The sequence below is a fragment of the Lagopus muta genome, chromosome 14 (assembly GCF_023343835.1).
Source record: "Lagopus muta isolate bLagMut1 chromosome 14, bLagMut1 primary, whole genome shotgun sequence".
Taxonomy (NCBI): Eukaryota; Metazoa; Chordata; class Aves; order Galliformes; family Phasianidae; genus Lagopus; species Lagopus muta.
The window spans coordinates 14,887,120-14,911,711 of NC_064446.1; the positions used below are offsets into that span (position 1 = coordinate 14,887,120).

Sequence of the window (24,592 nt, forward strand, 5' to 3'; positions counted from 1 at the left end):
TTGGCTCAGGACTGATTGGCCAACACAACAGACTCACTTTGGAAAACACATAAATACTACAGAGTGCTACTGTAGGACATCTTTGACTCGCTCAAAGGCACGAGATGCCAGCCCTCAGCCTGATCGCCCTGCTCAGCCTGGTGTCCACTGGTGAGTTGGTTTGTCTTGAATCTCTACAGACAGACACTAATCAATTACTGAAATTAATTTCAATGTAAAGCTAAGCTCTTTAAATCTGCTTCTATGATGAACTATAGTAGTGTTTTTACAGATAGACCTATACTGGAGTGCTTTGGTTTCACAGAATAAGTAGTTGGTATTATAGCAGAAACCAATATTAGAAATCTGTGTCTACAGCTTTACTTTCTTTTGCTGTATGTACTTTATCAAGGCCCAAGGCTTCCAGGAAAGCAGTCAAGTATGCATAACGGGTTGCTTGATGTTCTTATAGCTGCAGTTCAGGGCATTGTGAAAGCCCACAAACCATCATTTGCTTGTAATTAGGGAGGAAACCTCTCCTCTGTGGCAGAAGTCATAACACATGCCTTCTATCTTAACCATTGCATTTTGTAGCTTTCCACTTTCAATTGTACAACACTAAGACAACCTTATTTTTTTTTTCCCCCCACCCCGTTTTCCTCTTCTGCATGGGCAGTTTTCACCAGGCAGTGGGAGGTGCACCCTCCCCAGCAGCAGGGCAGGCACTGGGCGCAGATATGCAGCGGGAACCCTTTCAATAAGATCCGGGGCTGCGACAGATACGGCTGCGGCAATTACGGAGCCAGCAGGTAACGGTGGGCATTGAGGACCTGGAGCAGGGGGCGCACCGTGGCTTTCCTACACCAAGTGTTCACAAAGCAAGAATGAGATTTAACCAAGTTTTTAAAAGGCTTACTTAATATTTTGCCTTCTTTCTCCAAGATTTAAGGACAATACACAAAATCACCAGCAATGCCTTTCATATATCATTCATTGATATTTCTGCTACACTTCAAATGAAAGAGAGCTTCTCCATGTTTTCTCTTAGTCGCTTTGAGACATTACTTAGCAATCTCACTGAAGGAAATCAGTGTGATTTTGACTAACAGATGTATGGGTAAAGAGTAAAGAAGAGAGACCACTATATATAAAATAGCAGGCTGAGTGGGAACAGCAATGGAAAGCATTCCAACGACTAACATAATTCATCTTTGGTTCTTCTAAACCAGACTCTTAACTAACAATCATCAATAGAGCTTACAGGAAGCCTTACAAATTACTTCACACAAGCTAAAGATCTGCAGCCACCACTGCCTCTGCATAGGCACCTTGTAACAGAGAAGGTTATGCTGTCCTAAAAAAACACTCCGAGGCCCTTTCAGCTCAGGATATTCTGTGATTCTATGATCTCCAGCATAGACCTTAAGAACTGCTAAGTGAGAAAATGCCAAATATACAATTCTATTTGACATGGCATAGATGCATACTGGGGTGGAACAGGCATACTCCGATGGTCTGGTGTCCCATGAATTTGGGAGAATTAAAAACATTCATTAGAGTTTGAAATTCTGCCCCCCTTTAAAGTGGACCACTACAAACACTCTGCAATGAGAATACAATTGAAACCACTAACTTCTCCCAATTTCACTGCAGATGTAAAACATTATGTTTCTAGAGAAGCTTCGTACATAGTCTGAGTGATTTACCTATTAGGCCTGACAGATTGCATAACTACTTAATTATGTCATCAGACAGGGTAAAGGAGAAAAGCACAAGGGCGTGGATGTCATCTGCACTGATGGATCAACAGTGTATGCTCCCTTCAGTGGCCAGCTCTCCGGACCCATTCGATTCTTTCATAACGGAAATGCCATTGATGATGGAGTCCAAATCTCTGGGTCAGGTAAGCAATAACAGCACATGTGTCACAAGGCTGGCACGAGCAATCTTATTTACCTGAGTAAGATATTTCTGTGCCTCTTCAAGTCAAGCAGATTGCTGATTTAGTCTCTCTAGTTCTTATACTGAAGCACAACTACATTGCTGCTTAGAAATACCAAAAGCTCCAGAAGGATGCAGTCTTTTTCTTAGATAGAAAGGAAGAAGGAAGCTGAAAAACACATAGCAGAAAAACAACCCCAAGTCAAACAAAGGAAAAAGTAAAAACAAAGCATCCGAAGTCCTCAGTTTTGCTGATAGGATATTTTCCAGTCCCTATTTTCCAACTTCCTCTTTTCTTTTTCTTCTTTTCTATAAGGATGTGAGTACTTTCAGGATTCTTGGTACCTTGACTCCATTTCTGCTTCACCACTGTAGCCCCCAGTAACAGCCCAGTAAGGAAGATTTCTTGCACTCTGCCTCAACAGATGCAGCTGGTGTTTGACCTTCCTCTCCCATCTTTTCCAGGTTACTGTGTAAAACTAGTCTGCATTCATCCCATCAGATACCACGGCCAAATCCAGAAAGGGCAACAACTTGGAAGAATGCTGCCAATGCAGAAAGTGTTTCCTGGCATTGTCTCTCACATTCACGTCGAGAACTGTGACCAATCTGATCCTACTAATCTCCTCAGACCTGGTAAAAACAAAACAAAACCAAGCAACAAACATTTGAGGTTTATCATGAATGAAAATATGTTTAATTGCAAATTACAGTAATATCAAGCAATAGGAGTCTCCTCTATCATAGGGTCTCCTCAAGACATCTGTAAGAAAGAAGACATGCATTATAGCATAACAGGACCATAGAAAGGAAAGAACATGTTTTAGCTTACCATGCTTTATTTTTCACCCCTCAATGCCCTCCCATGGTACAGAAGCATCAAGTCCCAGCAAAGATAGTCAGATGTCTCTTTTGATCCTTCTAACTACTAGCAATGTTTCCAAAATTACATCTCAACTAGATCAGACATAAAATTTGCACTTGAAAACAATCATCCTAAAGATTTTGGTGATGATGTAGAAAGACTTAAGGACTTTGATTCCATTAGTGTAGGCATAGAATATGAAAAATCCAAATCTTCTCCTACCCTTCAGTTTACACTCTGGTTTATAACTGTGATAATCCTGCTGTGTTGTTTCCCTCCCCCTCCCCCCCCCCTTGGAAGCACGTTCTTTATATCAGCCAACCCTAATTACAAAGCATTAAAATGCAGTTTGAGGCATTTGTTCCACTTACAATTCCAAACAGGTGACAAATTTTGTGGAGGATCAAACATCAACTGAACACTGCATGATGCAATTCCAGCATGTTCCTTCCTAACTAAAGTGAAAGTTGCAAATGTGAAATACATTAAATAAAACCAACACTACCTTTATTTCCTGTTTCTATATTTCATAGATGTTTTACCACCCCGCCCACCATTCCCACAACACGATACTCACTGGGCAGCAGTATGTTCTGGGAATCCTACGAACGAGATAAGAGGCTGCGATAAATACGGCTGTGGATATTTTGGAGCTCCGAGGTACTTTGAACATGTGGGGTTTTATCATTGCTTTGTTGGGGTAGAGTTGAACCCTGTTTAAGCTCTGAAAGTTTAGGTTGAACATAAGGGAACTCTCACTGCAGACGTCATGCAGCACAAGAATGGGTTGCCAACATTGTTCATGAAACCTCCGTGCTTGGAGGCGTTGGGTTAGACAAAGCCATGCCTGACCTGGTGTTGTGAACAACCTGAGCTGAAGGTAGGGCTAAACATCCTCCACAGGTACCTTCCAACCAGTACTTCCGTAGCTCTAGAGTTCTATTTCAAAACTAGGGAGAAATAAGCCTCCACCCACACAATTCCCAAAGCTGTAAATCTAACAGACTACATAACATTAGCTTAACTACCAAAAGAGAACGTCTACAGATTCTTCAGCCATGGTCAATCATGGCAGCACCATCTTAGTACTACTAACCTGTTTTCAGAACTTGCTAAGTGACCTCTCTCTGCATAATGTTAGGTCTGGCAGAGACTTCTCTAACTGTGTATTTGTTTTCAGACGCAATGGCAAAGGAGAGAAGCACAAGGGTGTGGATGTCATCTGTGCTGATGGTGCAACAGTGTACGCTCCCTTTTCTGGTGAGCTGTCTGGACCCATTAAATTCTTTCATAATGGAAATGCCATTGATGATGGAGTCCAAATCAGGGGATCAGGTATATAGCTGTTCTCATTTATTTTATTTAACAGTTCATTTTGACTCAAGTTTATGTAGGATACGTTCCCTCACAGGTAGTTGAGTGTACCAGCAAAGCACACATTTCCAGCTGCTGTATTGCCACATTCAGAAATTTCTGCTCCTTTCTTAGCATACAAATACAAGCGTTCAGTCTTAAAGAGAGTGAGGGAAGATCTTGCCTTTATGAACTACTATTTAGTTTTCTCTCTACAGAGGAAAAAAAAAGCTAAAAAGTTTGATTGGGCTGCAAATTGCATGAGAAAAAAATTAAAAACAGGGAGCTTGAGTCGTGTATATTGTCTTCTTGCTTCAGCAGAGAGAAGAGCTTGAATTCTCACCTGTCCCTTCACATTCCCTTCCCTAATAAGCCAGCAACTCCAACCACTCTCTAAACTTCTTACAATACTTTGGATATTATTGCATTTCCAAAACTGCTATCTCAGTGGAAAGGACAAGAGTTGTTCAAATAGAATTAATACAGGAGAACAAATGTACATCACCTGATTTTTTTTCCTTCCTCTTCTTTTTAACCAGGCTTCTGCGTAAAACTGCTGTGCATCCATCCCATCAGATACAGTGGTAGGATTTCTAAGGGACAAGCTCTTGGCAGAATGTTGCCAATGCAAAGAGTATTTCCTGGGATCACATCTCATATTCATGTTGAGAACTGCGATCGCTCAGATCCTACTAGCAATCTTGAAAGGGGGAAACAGAGAAGAAAGTGAAACAGAAGTGTAATAAGTTTTGAATAAATACATCTCAGCATCCAAATGCTGTTTTTGTTCTCACATGGATGGTCTCTCTCAATGAAAGAAGGAAAATGTACTTTACAAGTAGAATGAAGTGTACACAGCAGGCACAATAGATTGCTGATGCAGTATTTTGAGCCTTACTTATTATTGTAAGGCCCAGCATCAACACCTCTGCCAGGTACCAGTGAGGTACTGATTTTTAAGTATTAGTAGTTGTGAATATTGTACCTTAGGCTAGCTTACAAACTTTACTGCATTTTGGAAAACAAAGTTACTGAAAGGAAGATTACTTCAGTTTCTGAAGGCATCTTAAACTGAGAAAAATTAGAGGGAAATTTACAAGAACATTCCAGAAGACAAAGATACTGTTTAGAATTGTCATACCACGACTGATGCCTCTATAGATTGGCAAGAGGGACTCCAAAATGGAACATGAGATTTTGTTTGAATGGGTATTTGTGGAAAACAAAACAAACCAAACAACGGGAAGTTAGCAATGACTCACAATAAGCTTTGTCAATGAGTCAGTCAAGAAACTTGGAGATCAGCTTACCCCCTCATGTGGCAGAAAAGGTGCATTGCTGCAAGCTTCTTGCTGGAACTTGGACTTTCTGGAGTGACCCTACAAATCATCTTCATCCCTTAGGTGTAGATTTTGCATTTTACATGGAGGTTTTTAGTTATTCAACATCCTTGCATTACATACTGAAGAGAGGGATGTTTAGAAGGTAGAAATAATACACGCATTGTACCACCAACACAACACTGAAATCTAACATTAAAACTAAAATTCAGCTTTAACCATGTCAAGTGCTACCTGTAAATTGGTATTTCACATGAAGACTAATGAATCAAGTTGGTTGATATTATGAGTTGGCCTTCCTTATTCACATCGTTCTGAACAAATATGCCAAAAGAAGTCACCATATTAAGATTTACTTTGCTAATAAACACAGGCGCATTTTCAAGCTTGGAACTGGAGCAATCCAACATCAGCAACTTCACAGAAAAGCTGCTCCATTAACAGAGAAAGGGACAATATTCAAATAAGCATTTTAAAGTTCCCCCCTCGTGTTTCATTTCTGTATATAACCACTAGAGACTTGCACTTCACTAATTCATTAGTGAATTCCATCATGTTGGCTACAGGGACATAAAGGACTCTAGAACTACTCAACCCTCTAAAAGATTTGCCAGCATATCTAAAACTCTATTTTGAGGCACAAATGTGAAAGGACAATTATTAATTCTCTATTACTCCAACAGCTCCACTACCTCTATAGGTTTGCCATGTTAGAAACGTGACACAACTCAACCTGAAGGGAAGATAAGCAGTGCAACAGACAGATAAGAGTCTGGGATCAGTGCAGGTATTAGATCAGTTTATTATGTTTACAGTTAAAGCAAATCACACATCTTAAACCAAAAACTGCTTGGAAATACCTCAGTCTTTTTTTCAATCCCGACTTATGGAAGCAAAGGCTTGGGTAGTAAGTGCTAGTAACCAGAGCCAGATGCTTCTTTTCTTAATTGTGCAACAAGCAATAATACATTATTGATTTAGACATGCATTATATGCTATTGGAATTCCTTTAGCTTGTAACTGTGAACAAGTCTGATCAAAACAACAGAGGTTTAAGCCTCTATTTTTTTTTCTTAACTGTAGAAAAGTATAACCATAGAAGAAACTATTTGACATTTTATCAGATGTGACAAATACCACCAGTAAATTAGATGTAGACTTCTTATTACAAATAGGAATATAGTAATGCAGTATGAAAAAAATTACAGGAAAATTTGTATACTACACATTTCAATTCACAAACTGTGCAAAAATGTTATCGCAAAAATACATACTCTACTTCACATCAACTCCCTATTCCTTTCCACTGTAAAGAAAAAATCTTCATCAAAAAAGGAATTAATAACAAATAGTAAACAGTCTCACAATCCCTCCCAAACCAGAAGTCTCAGCATCTCCTCCAGCAATACATAACTCTAGAAATCAGGGCTTACAGCACAGCTCTATACAAGAAAGGCAAGACAAGACTCCTGAAAGTCATTTCAACCTCTAACAGGCAATTTTTTGAAATGCTCTAAACCCTTGACTTCAGAAAGTGATTAAAGACAATTGCATTCCATTGATCCTTCTTTTCCACTAGCCACATTCCTGAGATTCTTATCTCAAAAAAGAAAAGAGCCCAGAACAGCATTCAGACGTCAACCTTTGTAATCAAAGATAGGAACTCTCAAACTCAGAAGTGCTTTGTCATTCTTCCAAGCAATCAATCTACTTTTAAATTCGTTAACTTCAATGCAATCTCTTCTCCATCCACTTAATGCATGAGATAGAAAAACAACATACTGTACAATGCTGTCTCTATAGTTTAGCTAATCTGATAAAGTGACTTAAAGTGCAACTGAAGATCTGAAAGCGTTTTTTGTTGTTGCAGAAACTCATTTACAACATTTTAATACACTGTCAGGAGTTTAAACTAGATTATATTTCAATAACCCGGGCTGGTGTTTTTTATGTACAAACTTTTACATGTGTAACAAGAATGTTTTGAGAAACAGCTGCATAAAATTTCATGACAAATAAAAGTCTTAATGAACTCCAAGTTATATCCAGCTTCCCACAAAGTTAGCTTTACCCAAGGAGAAAAATTTCTCTTCTATTATTCTGACTACAGCAGAAAGACTTAAAGACAGACATGAGAAAAAAGTTCAATTTGAATGAAACATTTAAACTGGAGCTCCGAGAAGCTCAAGTTGACTGAAGTATGAAGCACCTGTAAACCAGACCTATTTTCAGTGTCAAGTACACTTAATCTATTTTCTATTTTAATATATCATTAACATTCTTGAATATCTTACTGTTACTCTACTAGAGGTTCTCAAGGTAAAAAAGAAAATCTAATATGAAAATAATTTTTCACATTTTGTTTTAAAAATCTTTATTTGCATAGAAAGTAACGCCCTGATTTTACCTGTCTACCCACAGATGAAGAGTGTTTACCATGTTGGCATCATATCAGGAAACCACATTCTTCCAAGGTGTTTGGAGACTTCCAAATGAAGTCGATCTAAGCTATAATCATTATCTGGAATCAGTACCTCCTCCATTATAGATAGCTGTGTGAGCCTGCCTCCACACATCTTCACAAATTCAATAAAACCCCTGCAAGTTACTTCACATTCCCCAAGTCCCATTGCTGTTAAGTTCTTACAGCGCTGAGCAATCTGAATAAGTTCATCATCCAAAGGTTGAAGTCCATTAGCACACACAACCAACTCAATTAACCTCGGGCAATTCAGGCCAATACGACCTAGCATTGCTTTGCTTACTGCACGACCAAAGTAAAGGTGCGTAACAGGGGTTTCCTCTCTGAAGAAAGCATCAAATTCTTCTTCATATAGGAAAAAATACATCACAATGTTGACTTTGGGGGAGTGTTTAACAAAAGCATCCCAGCTTTGCTTTTTAATAGTGTGAAATTCAACCTGTCCAGGATTTTCACTCACAACGTCTATGCGAAGGTGCTCAAGGTCCACATGTTTTTCACTTGAAAGAGCCAGCAACAGCTCATCACTCAGTATGTAGTAGTTCAGAGCCAGCTCCTTAAGTCCATGACACTGGTCAGCAACGCAAAGAACTCCTGAGAAACAAAAGGAACTGATCTGTAAAATGACAAGTGAACATAAGCACAGCAGTGTGCTGCAATGCTCAAGCAAATACTATGTCTACTGACTTGAATGCTCATGCCTATAACAAAAAAAAAAAACCAAAGTATGATAGAAGTTCAGAGTATACTTTCATGGGGTTTTGGCCACAAATAGTTATCAGCAAGGTCTGGTAAGATCCAGCTGAACTTGCCACTGTTCCCTTTCCCAGAGCTCATTCCTTCAGCACTTATCTGAGAGCTCTTTTTAAGTGAACGTCAGCAGCCAAGTTCAACTTGAAAGCTAAAACCTCCCTGAGCTAAGACAAATAACACACTGCTCTTGATCTGCTGGAACAGGGTTCACAGATTAAATTGCCTTTTGTGGATGAATACAGGAGAAAGACTAACCCAGCATTCCCTTTACCTTGCTCCAGGGTTTCAGGAGAAAGGTAACTGAAGGTCCTTTGAGCTTCCCATCTAGAGCCTTTCAATGGAATCAGCCATTTGCCAAGCTATACTTAAATGAGCAAGTTCATGCTGCTAGATCTGGGCACAGGAGGACGCTATAGAAATTGAAAGACTCTTGCTCTTTTACTACTAGTTTTAAAATTCATTTACTCCTTCTGTTTTTATTCATACAACTTTGAAGCATTAACTTTTTTTTGCTCAGTAAGTTGAACTCACAGCATTTTGCAGAACAGTTATTCATAGTTGCTTTCACATCCCTCAGCCCATCAATTAGTAATAAATTCATCTGGGATTTTGCACATACAATCCCACAAAATATCAGTTTAATTTACAAGGTTGCACGCTTACATAAACTGTCTAAATACAATACATGAATAATTGTTTCAAAAGTAGGTCTCAACTACTGTTTTACGTTGCTTTTCTACTATATTTTTCATGCATATTCACTACTCACCAGCAGGCGATACGTGAGGACAGCTGCTCATTTTAAGCAGTTTTAAAGTATCACTGTTGTTAGCAACAAGAACCTTCAAAGAAGGATCATCAAGTGGTGTGTCATCTATCTTGATTGATGATAATGACTTGGAGTTTACAAAAACTACTGTCAATGCTGAAGCAAAGTGAGCCTGTTTGAATGAATTGAAAGAGGAAAAAAGTTTTATGAAATACAGGTGGAGCTTCATCGAACTTTAGGTTTTGCAACCATAAAAACTTCAAAAATAATTACTTTTTAGGTATCCCCTTTATTGTGTAAAGAATATATGCTTATCATTTAGATTAATTTTTCTTGAAATATGGTTTCTAAGTTATATTTTATTAAAAAAAAAAAAAAGAATAGAGTACCTTAGAGACATTCATGAAGCTTGGTTTTGCTGTAGAAATCAAACCCAGTGTCTTGATAGAACAGTTCACTAACTGAGAAAGGATGTTACAGGCTGCTTCTGCTGACTCAGTACTACTATCAACCTGCACAAGCAATTTAAAAATCATGAAGTTATTCTTTACTACATTTCAGAAAATAGCATCACTGATGGCCAATACTGCAAGGTCCACAACCACTCAAGCTGCACCACACCAGGCTTCATTTACCACAAAAACAGGAAAGGAACAATAATTAGAAATTTCAAGACAGAGTTTAGAAAGGTCAGTAGTAAAAAATATTTCCAAGTATTGACAGTTCTTTCTAATATGAACAGACCCCACAGATCTAGGCTGTCTTTTCAAATAAGCTCAAGCCTATCCAAATAACTACAAGTAGTGCCAGTCTGATCAACAATGGTACATATGTACTTTAAGTACAATTTCCAGACTTTTAGAGCAGAAACAGAGTTAAGATCTAGACATCCTCAGCAAACTAAACCATTTTGCCTGCATGGGGAAAGCTTTGCATCTCAAATAATGAACTGATTCCTCATTCAGCTGTAAGATGAATGACCAACTTTGGACAAATCACCATTTCATCTTGCGTTCCTCCTTTTAATAGCCAAGATGACAGACAGTTCCAATACCTGAAGAAGTGAGGCATAATTAAGTGCCTGGAAAAGGGCACAAGCTGCAGAAACAGATATTAGATTGCCAGTTCACTATCATCTGCTACCTGGTGTGCAAAAGTAAGAGGTATTTAATAACTTATCATCCATGGATCTCCAAACATCAAACTCCTAACACTGCTGACAAAAAGTAGCTTTGGATTTGTATCCAAGTTTTAGCATCAGTTTTCTTCTGCTTCTCCTTCATAGATATGACTACCTCCTCTTAACAAGTGACAATAAACTGTTAACAAAGCAAATTCAATTTCAACAATGATCTTCTCAGATAAATGATTAGTAAACCCACACCAACTAATCAAATAAGATCAAGTTTATGCACTCCTGAGACTACTAATATAACCTTCCTTTAAATCAAGGTTACTGTTACTTCACTACATCCTTACTTCTCGAGCACCTGAATATACATGGACAACATCTTCCCCCCATTCACATGAATTTTAAAATTTCAAGTTGTTCTTCACAGTACAGACAGTTTTGCAAAATTACACACATAAGACTTCAGTTCACTTCCTCCAATTCAATGTGTAAGAAATGTTTATCCACACAACAATCTGCTGAGATCTCAAACTGCCACCAAAACACTGGAGCAGAGGAACTCTGCAGCATGTTCTGAAAAACATAATTTAATCTTCAATGCAGTATCACATAACATTAGCTCTTCCCTTACTTTGCAGGGATTAAAGTGTAGAAATCAGAAAGAAACAATGAGTATGTGTGAAAAACAAGTAGTTCCAGAAACTGTCTTTTTAAATATAACACTTCACAGGGATAACACTTGAGACCACCAACACATACGATTTGATTCTCTGTAGGCAGAGAAGCTGCATACATCATGCAGAGCAATGTGACAAAAAAGCCTCCATTCACCCAAGACTTTACCTTGAAGCTGACATACTGCAGATGATCAGCGTGCCTCTTGATAATCTGCTGAATTAGATCAGGATGAGTAGACTTCAAGTAAGAAGTAGCCGGCTGGCTGAGTTCAAATTCAAATCTCCTCCAGAGATCTGGGATGTGAAAAACTTCGTTCCACCTTCGGCAGACGGACGATGCCCTGGCTCGATCTACCAAAGGCAGGAACTGGAAAATGCGTAGAATAACGTGGTGTGGAAGGCTTCCCCAGTCTATTGAGGCATGGGGGTCAGACTCACTAAAGGCTGGCCCATATAAGCAAGTTTTCTGTTTTTTGTTTTCCTGTGATGTTTGAGGAACTGCATTTTCATCCGTAACTTTCTGCCTAGCTCTCTTCATCATGAAAGTTTCAGGCACTGGACCAACCCAATGTATTCAAATTGTGCAAGAGTCTTGAAAGTCCTCACGTGCAGTAGATCTCTAGAAAAATAAGGAAATTAGGGAAGAAAGGCAATAAAGACAGGTAAAACACAGTAAGAGATAAATAAACCATGTTACTAACCTGCCATTTTTGCTATTAAAAACTTGTGTCCATGTGTTAATGTCTAGCATATAGACACAAGCAAGGACCTTGCTTCTCAACACCATTTGTTTGCACAAATTATACTACTTGATTTTGGTACAAACAAGTCAAAAAAATGTTTCCTAATTTACCAGGTGCAGTTTAACCTGTTACTACTTGAGAGTGTATTGATCATTTTGTGGAAAAGTAGTATTTAAGAGCAATATATTTTAGTAAGAGCAAATTAGATACCTTTAAGCAAATCTCAGACTACAAGAATTCTAACATCTACAGAAGCCAATTCCCAAGAACTTCCTACAAGCAACAAACATTAACATGTGTGCCTCCAGAAGAATCCAGTTCAATACTTTTGCTCACCTCCTTCACAGACCTTTTAAAAGATAAAAAACAAAAACAGCTGCCAAACATAGAAAAGCCTGCACAACTAATAGCAACAACATACTCTACAGGCCTGTCAGCAAACCAAGAACAAGAAATAAGATTCTCATGCTGGCTTTTTTTTTTGGCACAGAAGACAGTGATCTCACAACACAGCGAAGTACAGTACTCCACCAAACAACCTTTGTCATCTGAACCAGGGATTAAAGAAGAGCAGGAAGAGTTTCGATTTCATATTCTGGCACAGGGCAGCCTACCTAAATCCATTCAACACTGAATTCTATTCTGCAGTTAATCCTCAACAGCTTTAACTGTTTCAAGAGCTGCTTCATTTTACAGTGGGCTGAGGACCCTTTCCAAAGGCTCTGCTAATTACACGTTCAGCCTGATCTCCTACCTGCAACCAGCCTGAAGGGAAATTTTGCATTACTTTACCATGTATTCCTCACAAATCAACAGAACACATCTATTTTTGGTTGAACTGTCTTTCCATGACAACCCTCACAGGATGCTTTTTCTGGGATTCAACCCTATCTAATGTTATTTCTCCCCTCTTTAAGCATTAAATAAAGAAACTAAGAAATAACACTGGTTCTAATTCTTACTCCAGTTTATTCATTTTTTCTGATGCATTCCCAAAAATGTAGCAGTAAGAATAAAGATCTGGTAAATTTCAAATATTCACAGACAAATTTAGTCTGACGTTCACATTTTGTTTTATTCTACCCCTTCTCTTGAGTTCTCTGGTTTATCATGATTCTCAGGCAGCTGTAAAGCCTACTGACCTGCTCCACCTGACTTACACACTTTTTTGCTCCTAAAGGCCACACATCACAGCACGAGTGAGGCCTTTGGAGAACACTGCTCCATGCACACAGAAAATATCCATCTTGTAACATCACACTAACCCTGTAACACCACACTAACCCTTGACCTCTGCCCAATGCAAGCCTATTCTCTGCTCTCTCTGACAGGATATTAAAAAAAAATCACATATCTGCATTATCCTGCACTTGAGTATAAGCATTTGCTCTCAGCTCTTAAAAGAGAGCAACTCAATCACAGTTCTGACTTCAGTATATTAAATACCCAAAATGTTGGACTAAGTTAGAAGCACAGCATGTATTTGACATTTAGGGTGAAACTTTTCCTTAGTATCTCATTATGATGGAAAAAAAAAACCAGAACAACCCACGAACACTCATCAAAAGCCAGACCACCCTGTCAAAAATGCTGATATTTTCACAGCTGACACATCCTGATCTGCAGGCTGTCAAGGTGACTGTAATACAAGTGTAATAATCCACTCTTATGAAAAAGAAAGCACACGCCTCCTCTGAGAAGAGAGGAAGGAGAGCCTACACAGAGCTGTTTGCATGACCAGCTTCTCTAATGCTTGACATAACAAACTGTCTCAACCACCAAGGAATTTATTCCAGCAGAAATTTTCCCCTCAGTCTCTTTAAGGCTACATTTACGATAGAAACAAGTAATACCCACAGAGAAATAAGTATTAACACTGCATTATATTTAATAACTGGATCTGTTCTTCCCTGAATAGACACGTGCCTTACGTAACAACTGGGGAAAGCCTGCAACTCAGAAAATGGTGAGTAGTATGCATACATTTCAACATACCCTGCTTCAAAACAAAGCAGTATTTCTACATGAGTATTACTTATGTAATGAAGATGAAAGCTCAGCATGAATAAGCACTTTGCTACTACCATTATCATCCACATAATTCAAATTGTCATCTACGTGACAACGTTTTATGACTTTTGAGTTCTTTAAGTCACACAATGAACAGGCATTCCAAAGTATTACAGGTGGATGTAGTAATCAACAGTTGCATAATACATACTCTCTCTTTCAGTTACTGGTAGCTGAGCTAAGTTTAGTTTGAGTCAATTACCATCTAATTTTTTTCCCTCCTCCCTCCTTTGAAGGTGCTGAAGAAACCAGCTATTTTCTAAAACTGAGGTCAAGACAAAAAAAATTAAATGCTGTTGCCTGAGAAGCATTTCTATGCTTCTGCTATTCTCATGCCTATCTATAGCATCTCAGTAGAATGTTAAGTCCTGAAAACAAGAAATAAGGGTTCACTTTCTCTTTTTAAACTTTCTTGAGCTTCAGAAGGTGCAGCTTTAGCTCCCACAAAGAGGTCCTGACATAGAAAAAACCCCCCAGAAAAGCCACCATTCCCCCACCCCAAAGGCCAGGCTATGCATGAGATTCAGTACATCCAAAGACCAAAACGATGTGACAAGGTACAAAAGGTACATATAACATACACACTCTCAGTGACAGAGAGTGGCCACAATTTGTCCTTGTTGCTACATACCTTTAACACTGATAATTCTGCAAGTTTTACCTTTAGTACTGCAGTACATTTTAATGCAGCAAAATTACACTGTCCTACTTTGCAAGATGCAAGGTCAGCAAAAAGTTCCACCAGTTATCTACAACAAAGCTTTCACCACACGTGAAGCCCTAATATTCACTATGAAGGTGTAAATGCCTATTTTGCTTCGAGTACCTGAATGAGGAAAAGTATGTGAAATTATGTTTGTTTCTATTTCAGAACTTAATTGAAGTAAATAATAGTTCCACGTGACATAACCAGGGTAGTAGTCAATGAAACATGTACATGCACACATACCTCCAAAGAATGTGGAAGTTCCTGTCAAGTTACCAGCACCTTTTTGGTATCTGAACATCCATCCCACTGTTGAGTCATCCTGTATGTGTGCAAGGATTCCTTAACCAGAAGGCAGGGATGGGTCCCAAAAGATGAACTGACCTGCAAAGCCATTGACCAAAAAAACAAAACTGTTCTGCAAAGTTTGGGAGACCCAAGGGAAAGACTAAGGTCAGTTTTGGAACCAAGACTGAGAGGAATAGTACACTGTGCTGTAAGGCAGATATGGCAGCAGAACAACAAAAGTGGAAAGGAAATTAGTTCTACCAAATGTCATCTGACAACTATCATCTAACTAATGGAAAGGTGCACGTGTTAGCATAAATCTAGATTTGGCATCACCTACAGTTTTATCCACATCAGTGTTTTTATGCAGCAAGAAAATACTTCTGAATTCTTGATTTGTATATATGTGTGTGTATGTATATATATATATATATTTTTTTTTTTAGGAAGTTATGCACCTAGATAATAAGTACTGTTGTCTTTTTTTCCTGCTCTCTGTGTACAATAATTAAAGACACAACCCCTAATATTGTAAGATGTAAGGACTTTTAGTTTAAAATACTATTCAGTTGTACCATAAAAGTGTACTTACTGCACCACTATAAACATGACAGTAAAACTACTTTGGCTAATTAAACTCTATGTGAAGAAAGAGACACTGATGTATGAATGGATATGCTCCCATCTGCTAATATATGAATAATAGCATGAAGGAGTATCTTGGTCTGCTGTAAGAAGGTATACCTGAGACCTCCAAAATCAGTTACCCATTGGACAGTATTTGAAGAAGTTTCAATGGAAAGTTACAGGAACAGCTACACCCACCTGGCTAAACTACAATATGTTCAAAATGAAAACACAGATTTAAAATCTGAATGGCATTACAACGTTAGGATGCTTTCAAAGTTGTCTCTTCAACTAAAAATAAGATTTCTAGTAGATTTTTATTGCTAAACTTTCTAATAATTATTTTAAAAACCAGAGACATTAGGCTTCAGATTGTCCTGAGTCCTAAGTCATAACATCATCTTTTAAAAGTTAATACTAACTTTTAAAAGTTAATATCAGCCTTATAATTTAACACAGACACAGCACACGTTTTAGATACAAACACAACAGAGCAGCAGCCCCTTATCTCTTAAGCAAAACCAAACTCAAACGCTAAACGCCTTGTAAATAATGTTGCTCAGCTCGCTCACAGAAGAAAATTCAAGGCCTGTAAAATCATGTTTGTAATTAGAGTTGATTTGCATTTACAGAAGCGTGTGCAGATGGCACACCTGGAGAATTTTGTAATTTATGGTGGCCTTGTGTTGCACATAGGATTTACAGGTACTGCATGTACCCTGCTCACCACGGGCCTCCTAACTCTGCATGGCACATACAAATCACATTCATTTGCAGAAGTGCTTTCAGTGGCTAACACAAAAGGCAGATTCATAATGACATGTGTGAACAGAACACAAATGACAGCAGAGAGAACAAAACACTGAATGCAGTTTAAAGATTTTAGGCAGAAGTTAATTAGGGGTAAGTTTATAAACCACACAAAGTACTTTGAAGCAGCTTTCTTACCTGAAGAATGCTTCCAAGTGACAACAGGCAAGAAATGAATGAACTGATGTAGCTGCAGCCATGGGGCACTCAGAACCATCTGTCTGCTTTCCTCTCCTGTCCAGATAAAATGCCAAAAATGAAAATCTTCAGTAATTAAAACAAAAACCTAATAATACATCCCATCAAAAGCAATAGGAATTGGACGTTGATTTAAACATTTTCTTGCTAACAAGAATGGTCTCTGAGGAATCATCTTAACACAAAGTAACTTGTCTCACATTGCAAATACTGTTACTGATAGAACTGTGAGGTCAGGTCAAGCCCAAAATTGATGTGAAACAAGTGTTGCAACTGCATTTACATTGTACATTGTCAATAGTACAGTGTAAACAGCATGCTTTCAATATTTGCATCACAGTTACTATTAATTGTGAAGTCTGTTAAACAACACTGCCTGTAACTGTTACAATAATCTCAGAGTCGTGGAAAATAGAGAATTAAAAAAAAAAACCCACAGAAAAAATACTTTTTCTGCCTTTCTCTATTTCTTGGCAAGGCTATCAGCCCAGGGATCTATATGACAGATGACCTAAATGCAAGCATTCACTTCTACCACATGGCACAGCTTCCTACCATCAACCATGCCAGCAGCATGAAGTCACCACCCAGTCCAGCCCTTGGCACACAGTCACACAGCAAGGAGCAGTCCATGAGCTGCAGTCCATCATTAACAAATCTCTCAGCCTGCTGCCTCCTCCTCCCTGTTTAAAAGTTCCCAGGGAGCAGTGACAGCCTGCCCAAGCTAGCAGGTCTACCGTCACCTACCATATCAGGGCGTTTATTTTAACAGCCCCTTGTATCCCTTCAAGCTGCTTGCTTTTAATACATCAAGGAGAAGTATTCAGAGAAGTTTGTGTTCCACTGTCTTTCATCATAAACAGTCACTAAGCTTTACACCCAAGCACATCGCTGAACTGCTTTTTATAGAAGCACTCTCAAAACTGAGCCCTTCTCACGCAAACATTTTGATCCTCATCAGGAAATAAAATAATAACCTACCCCTCTATTCTATCTCTGGATTTCAGTATTTGGCATACCACAAAGACTTAAAACTTTCTACTTTTAACAGCTGAGTACTTCCTACTAATTACAGACCGTAACTAAGTGCTCATGAAGCAAGCTCCTCTTTAACAGAGCTGCTCGAGAGCTACCCAAATTATCATCAAAGATAAACAGCAGCAGCAGAGTTGAAATACTTGATAAACGGATGGGGTTCAGCAAGTCTAGTCACACCCTCATTCGAGTAGAGGAAAATATCAAATACAGGTGCACTAGTTCACACAGCTGTTTTCCACTATAAACACTTTTGACTTCAATGTATTGCTGTTGAAGTCCGCTGCACAGTGGCACGTTATCCTACCAAAACAAACCCAAATCCATATTATCAGCAGGGATCCTGGAAAGTTCAAGGTCAGTAGCTGTTTTTTCAGCTTATCCTGGTAACAGAACCACAAACTTCTGCTAGAATTCAGACTTGCAAAAGTCTCCCACGATAAGGGATTCCAAGCAGGGGACTCCAAGAAATGGCAAGCAGTGGCTCAGTTAAGCTAGCAGCTGTTCACTGTTTCCCATGCTCAAACATCAGTTGCAAAAAATAAAAACAATAAAGAAGAACCCACATCACACGTTCAGGCCACATAACTGATTTCACAATTTAAATCCCACCTGCAGTTTTTAACGCCAAGGCTCAATTGCAATTGAAAAAATAAAATAGCATAAAATAGATTTTCAATAGAGATACTAAAAAAAAAAATTGGATGCCAGTTCACAGATCTGCCCTTACCAGCTGAAATACCTGCCATGTTAATCAAATAGCCTTCAGGAAATCACATTTTGATAGCAACGTGATCATTCTCAGAACATTAGAACCTGCCTGGGAAACAAGAACAGGTACTGCATGCAGGCAGTGCCACAGAGCTGCTGAGATGGGGGACACAGCAAAGGGCTGAACTGCTGAGTTCTGGCAGAGCACAAAGAGATCAGAAACGTATTTCAAGCCTAAAACTCAGAAGATCCACCCACCGAGTGCAGTGAGGTCCGAGATTAAGCTTTTCCTTCATTTAGGACACAGCAGCCTTTTTACGGGTGGGCGTGGGGAGCATTTCTGCTTCTGGGCAGGATTGTTTTCAATCAATCCTCATCTTTCTCAACCTCAGCTGTCTCCTCAGGGATTTACCACTTAAAAATACGCTTACGACAAAGCCTTGGAGACCTAAAAACAACAGCGTTCAGTTGCATTCGAGCGTTCGCATTAGCTCTAACTGCAGAAATACAGCTGTACCGCCACTTGAGCGTTATCTAGGTGGCGAAGGCTAGCTGTGCGAGCTCGACTGCTGCACCGCTTTAAAAATAAAGCAGCTCTCACCTCAACACCCCCCTTCCCAACTGCGAACAAACCCCAAGACTTCCTTTCTTTTCCTCAGCGACACACCCAGAGCCCCACAGCTCTTCACAAGAGCTCTCTTCCGCAGGCTGGCAGCTCCCGTCAGGCTGAGCCGACAGCTCCGGGCAGGCAGAGGCCCGAGCCCCGCCGCCAGAGCCAACAGCCGCCCGGCGCCGAGGGTCCCCAGCAGGCCCGGCCGGGTACCGCTCCCCAAGCCCGCTTCCTTCCCCTCCCCCCCGGTCGGGATCCCCACGGCCCCCTTCCCCGCCCCGCAGCTCACCGCCTCCTCGCGCGGCTCCTCGCACGGGCAGGGTCGCAGAGAAGCCCCGAAGCTCGCAGCCAGCCCAGCGACCTGCCCACGCCGCCGGCCGAGAAGCGGAGGGAGGGGAGGGGCCGACGCGCGCCCAGCCCCGGCACGGCGCGCAGTGCGCAAGCGCGCCTCAGCCCCGCCAAAATAGCGGCACGTGACGCGGCGACGCCATTTCGCGCCCGGCGAGCCTCGCCTCGCTGCTAAGATGGGAGGGCGGGAGGCGGTGGGCGCGCAGGCGGCTTTGCTTGTGTGCTAGCTGTTCTGTGTGCTCCCCCATTTCCCACTCACAAGCAGTAAGAGTGTTACTTTCTCCCAGCTGGGTGGAGACTGAGATCCCTCCATAAGGAAAGATGCGTCTCCCAGAACTGACAGAAAGCGTGGCCGCCTCGCTTGAGGTCTTGGATTTCTGCTTGCAAAAGCTCCCCTTTAATTCAACACCTAAAGTGTAATGAGCAGCAGATTTTATTTGTACGGATGTGCAGCATCATGTTAATCAGCATTTCTTTGTGATCGTTGGAGCATCTGAGTTATCGGATATTTGTTAATACAAAACGCACACAGCAGATCTCCTGGCTCTTGCACAGAGCAATGAGTAACAACAAAACCTCTATAGAAAGAGATAACAATGAATGTGCTCAAGGTGTTTCGGTGGTAGATTTTTATCTCCCTCTGTAATAGCAAAGCTGTGAAAATGCAACTGTTGGTGTGATGCTCAAGTAAGGCTTCTTCAAACCAATCTGGGAACCAGAAATAGAGCCGGTTTCAGGGCTAGCGAAACAAACAGAGGGAAAATTCATCATGCAGAGATTTTGACACCTTCAGAGTACAGAGTAAATTCCTCAAAGAGAATGGCAAAACCCGCTGCATGTTTAAAAAAACCTGCTGAGTTTAGAAAACCTACCAGAAATGCTCCTACCTGTATGGCTGTTGGCAGCTGCATTCACACTTGAGAGCAGGAGGCTGAGTCTCCTGGATAACTGTTCAAGTCTTTTGTTCCTGGTGTATAAACTGATACGAAGTCCTGCTACCAAAAAGCGCAGTTAGCTGTAGAATTACTATCTGCAGATAGTAGTAGAGGATGGATTGTAAACAGAGATTAATGGGGATTTGTAGCTTGTGTCTAAATCTGCCAGTCATGGGTTCCTTGGTGCACCGCCAATAACCTTTGGGCTGCTGCACGGAAACAGGTTCAAACATACTTAAAGACTGATATTGGCAGAACTTTGAGACTGTGTACATGAGTTTCCTCTTCTGGTCTGATCCAACTTAAAATGAAAACAAAAGGAGGGGAGGAGTAATATAGAAACATATGCATTTTATTGCAATAAAATGCTTGCAGATATATATGAAAAAAAAAAACAAAAAACAAATACACCAATTCTGAATTTGTTGGAATTGCACAAAAGTGGGCACACACCAGCAGCTTCTTCCTTCTGTTTATCTTCCAGGTATAAAGCAGTGCTCTGCACTGAGCTGCTGCATGTGTCTCCAGGTATTTCATCTCATGCATAAGAGGCAGGGAGGGACATATGCCCTCCTTCTCTGACCCTATGACTGAGTTGCTCACGTCATCCAAAGTGGGGCTTAGCCTTCATCCTGCGGTTGTGTCTCCTGGAGGCAGATCTGCAGAAAGACATTCTGCCCTCGTCTCAAGCTTATGATGGTAATGGGAATAGTCACCACAGTATTTCACGCAGGTTTTGTAACATACTCTTTGTGTACTTTAATCAGCAGTGATATTGCCATAACCGAAGGGTGCTTGTTGTTGCATATGCTTGCCTTTTTGAACTCTTGAAAGATCACATTAGAGGGAAAAGGCCAACAGTGCCAGGCTTTGGATGAGGATTCACGAGAACAGCCTGCAGTACTAAGTAGATTCTTTTGTAGCTGCTCAGACAAATAAGTACTACTTTGTTGCTCTTGGTTTGAAGACTTGACTTCAGGAAGACTCATGTACTGGAAACAGCTACTTCACGGCCCTTCTCCGTTCAAAACCCAAATACTCAAACTTCGTACAATCAAACAATGCGGTTCTAATGATTTAAAACTGAACTGAGCAGGCTGAAGTAGCAACTGGCAATCATACTCAAAAAGTAGGTTAGTATGTCATGCTTGCTGTGAGGCTTGTGAGCTCCTCCTGGACACCAGCTGCTTCACAGGCAGGCAGTGAGAGACACACTGCCTCAGGATCAGAAATTACCCAAGCTCTGTAAATGTTTCCACATTGAATCTGAAATAAAAACAAAAGCAATTGGTAATTTACATAAATGAACATGAATCATTAATAGAAGTAACTCCAGCCATGTTATAATTCTATCATTTTATGCTCTGAGCATTTGAAGTACATACATTCTTTTATTTTTTAATACGTATACTGCCTAGACCTGTCTTTCAGAGAAAGCTGATAATAGGTATAAAAGTATCCACTAAACTGCAAACAGGGCACCAGAAATCTATCAATAGAGGAATATGGGTCTGGCAAAGAGCACAGTCAGGACCCTGAGCTTCAGCAGAGCGAAGTTCCAGCTGTTTAAGGAATTATTGGATGAGATCCTCTGGGAAACTGTTCTTAGGGACAAAGGAATGGAACAGAGCTGGCAGCTCTTTAAGGACACCTTTCTGAGAGTATCCATTCCCCAGCACAAGAAATCAGGCGGAGAAAGCAGGAATCCAGCATGGCTGAACAAGGTCACAGTGAGGGATAAGAAGGAAATGTACGGACAGTGGAGGAAGAGATGTATGGCCCGAGAAGAGTGCAGGGCTACCATCTGAATGCACAGAGATGGGAGAGGGAAAGCCAAGGCACGGGTGGAACCATAAGTCATGAGGAATGTGAAAAATATTAAGAAGGGATTCCTCTGCCAGGAAGGAAAACTATAATAAAGATAAAACCCGGAAAGAGTTTTCACCAATTTCCTCCACCCTCCTCAGATTTTGTCTTTCAGGCCTAGGGTTCAGGTGTGGATAAAATAACCTTTACCTTCATCAACTTTATCTTTCCTTTTGATTCATATTTGTGGCAATGTTTTTCAGAGTGATGTTTCTATTAATTCTTTTTTCTATTCTATACAAATGGAGTAAACACTGGAAAATGTTAGATCAGCGGCCACTAAACAACAGCAACAACAAAAAAAAACTACAGAACTGGCATAGTCTCTGTAATTTAAACTGCTTCTTTGCCCTACAGAGATTTTTAAGCATACCTTGTAGGGATTTTTTCTCTGTTGGTCCTGGGTTTGGGTGTCTTTTTTGAACTTCCAGGGATGCTATAGCATCCCTTGGTCACAAGAGGGAAGTCGTGTATTATCTGCAGAATTCATTTTATAACAATGACATTTCTGCAGCCTAATAAAGCCTAAATGTGTGAGGATATGTATGTGCGTGAGACTTGTAAGTGTGCTTATTAATCTATCTATATATTTACATACACGCATCTTTCAGTTACCAAATGAGAGAAATCACTGATAGAAATAAATAACAACAATCATAGCTTGCAGCAAATACCCTTACCTAAAAATTGGCCTAAAAATATCTTTTTTACACTCCCGAGTGCTCACATTCACGATTAGTCTCAAAGCTAATATTACCTGTTGCTATCAGCACTCACCCACATCATACCCCCTGCCAGCAGGGCCTATCCAGCAAGGTGTCTTTTGCTAGCCAAAATTCGACTCTATTTGAAATTCACCCCAGAATTCATTGCATTAAGTGTACTTGCATTTACTTTGTTATAATGAACACAACTATAAGCCTAACATGGCATGGCAGCTTCTTCTTGTAAACCTATCTACTGTATCTCGCTCTGCTGCTAGCGAAGACCATTGCGAGATAACTGCTGGCAGTTCAGTAGCTAGATTTGGATCTAGATATGTTGATGTTTAATTTGTAGCTTTCAGGGAGATACGTTTCCTTGGAATCAACAGCAAACATCCTGTAAAAGTAAACTGCCATGTCTGGCCCAAGGGTATGCCAGGTCCCTTGCACTGTTTCATCAAACTCTGTCGACTCCAGCACACATTCCAGTAGCCCTTCAGTTCATCCCAGGTCTGTGAACCAGTGCAAACTCGCTGTACTGTGCCAACAGGTGCTATGTGACACAGTAATTTATAGTTCATAGAATCATAGGGTTTGTTTGAGTTGGAAGGAATGTTTGAAGGCCAGCTAGTCCAACTCCCCTGCAGTGAACACCTAGATCAGAGCGCTCAGAGCCTCCTCCAGCCTGGATGCCTCCAGGAACATCCACTACCTCTCTATGCAACCCATGCCTCATCAAAAAAAAATCTTTTTTCTTATAACCTATCCAAATCTTCCCTCTCTTAGTTTAAAACTATTTCTCCTCATTCTATAACAGCAGACTCTACTAAAGAATCTGCCCCCTTTCTTCTCACAGCCCCCCCTTTAGACACTGTAGACTGTTCTCAGGTCTCCCTGGAGCCTTCTCCAGACTGAACAGACCCAGCTCTCAGCCAGTCCTCACAGGGGAGGTGTTCCATCCCTTGGGTTATTTCTGTGTCCCTCTTCTGGACATGCTCCAACAGGTCTGTATCTTTCCTGTGTTCTGTACACAGTGCTCTAAGGTGAGCTCTCACCAGCACAGAGTAGAAGGCCATGCTTCTTTTTGATGCAGCCCAGGATACAGTTGGCTTTCTGGACTGTGAGGGCACATTGCTGGCTCATGTCCAGCTTGCCATCCACCGGTACTGCTAAGTCCTTTTTTATAAGGCTATGGTCAATCCTCTCGTCCTTCAGCTTGTATTGATAGTGGAGATTGACACGACCCAGGTGCAAAACCTGGCATTTGGTTTTGTTGAACTTCATGAGGTTGGTTCTCCTGGGCCCACTGCTCAAGCACTGAACATTCCTCCCACCAAATCCACCTATTTCCAATTTAGAGAGAAGGATCTTGTGGAGGACCATGTCAAAGGCCTTACTGAAGTCCAGACAGATGACATCAGTGCCTCTTCCTTTGTCCACTGATGCAATTATTCCACCAAAGAAGGCACTAGGTTGATGAGGCGGGACTTGTCATTGCTGAAGGCATGCTGCTTGTCTCATATCACCTTGCTGCCGTCCATGTGCCATAGCACAGTTTCCAGGAGGATCTGTTGCATTATGCAGTTGCATCACGCAATCCTGCTTGCTTTGGCTTTTGGATTTCTCATGTCTATTTTGCACACTCTCCTT

General features: G+C 40.5%; 2 protein-coding genes across 3 annotated transcripts; one reads left to right on the plus strand and one right to left on the minus strand.

Annotated features, from left to right (window-relative positions):
* Window positions 1-7: 7 nt before the first annotated feature.
* Window positions 8-6,550, plus strand: LECT2 (leukocyte cell derived chemotaxin 2). The gene is made up of 7 exons (XM_048960430.1): window positions 8-150; window positions 656-788; window positions 1,731-1,882; window positions 2,386-2,556; window positions 3,319-3,445; window positions 3,966-4,120; window positions 4,678-6,550. The coding sequence occupies exons 1-7, from the start codon at window positions 105-107 to the stop codon at window positions 4,866-4,868; spliced, it is 975 nt and encodes a 324-aa protein (XP_048816387.1). The 5' UTR covers window positions 8-104; the 3' UTR covers window positions 4,869-6,550.
* LOC125700118 (F-box/LRR-repeat protein 21-like) lies at window positions 6,292-19,523 on the minus strand. Of its 2 annotated transcripts, XM_048960427.1 has the most exons (8): window positions 19,379-19,523; window positions 18,738-18,927; window positions 16,674-16,769; window positions 15,054-15,194; window positions 11,458-11,910; window positions 9,872-9,994; window positions 9,483-9,654; window positions 6,292-8,554 (listed from the first exon to the last, which is right to left on the minus strand). In XM_048960427.1, exons 5-8 carry the CDS (start codon window positions 11,830-11,832, stop codon window positions 7,911-7,913), a joined length of 1,314 nt encoding a protein of 437 aa, XP_048816384.1. In that variant the 5' UTR covers window positions 11,833-11,910; window positions 15,054-15,194; window positions 16,674-16,769; window positions 18,738-18,927; window positions 19,379-19,523; the 3' UTR covers window positions 6,292-7,910. The 2 variants fall into 2 exon arrangements, with proteins under 2 accessions (XP_048816384.1, XP_048816385.1); XM_048960428.1 differs by lacking the exon at window positions 18,738-18,927.
* Between the last annotated feature and the right edge of the window lie 5,069 nt (window positions 19,524-24,592).

Bases quoted from the DNA above. Each gene is read 5' to 3' on its own strand.
- LOC125700118 (XM_048960428.1), bottom strand. From the start codon at position 11,832: ATGATGAAGAGAGCTAGGCAGAAAGTTACGGATGAAAATGCAGTTCCT. The intron at 9,995-11,457 runs GTAAAGTCTTGG...TTGCTTGTGCAG, and splicing joins TGCAGTATGTCAGCTTCAAG to GTTGATAGTAGTACTGAGTC. The intron at 9,655-9,871 runs GTACTCTATTCT...TCATTCAAACAG, and splicing joins GCTTCATGAATGTCTCTAAG to GCTCACTTTGCTTCAGCATT.
- LECT2 (XM_048960430.1), top strand. From the start codon at position 105: ATGCCAGCCCTCAGCCTGATCGCCCTGCTCAGCCTGGTGTCCACTG. The intron at 3,446-3,965 runs GTACTTTGAACA...ATTTGTTTTCAG, and splicing joins GGATATTTTGGAGCTCCGAG to ACGCAATGGCAAAGGAGAGA. The intron at 4,121-4,677 runs GTATATAGCTGT...CTTTTTAACCAG, and splicing joins AGTCCAAATCAGGGGATCAG to GCTTCTGCGTAAAACTGCTG.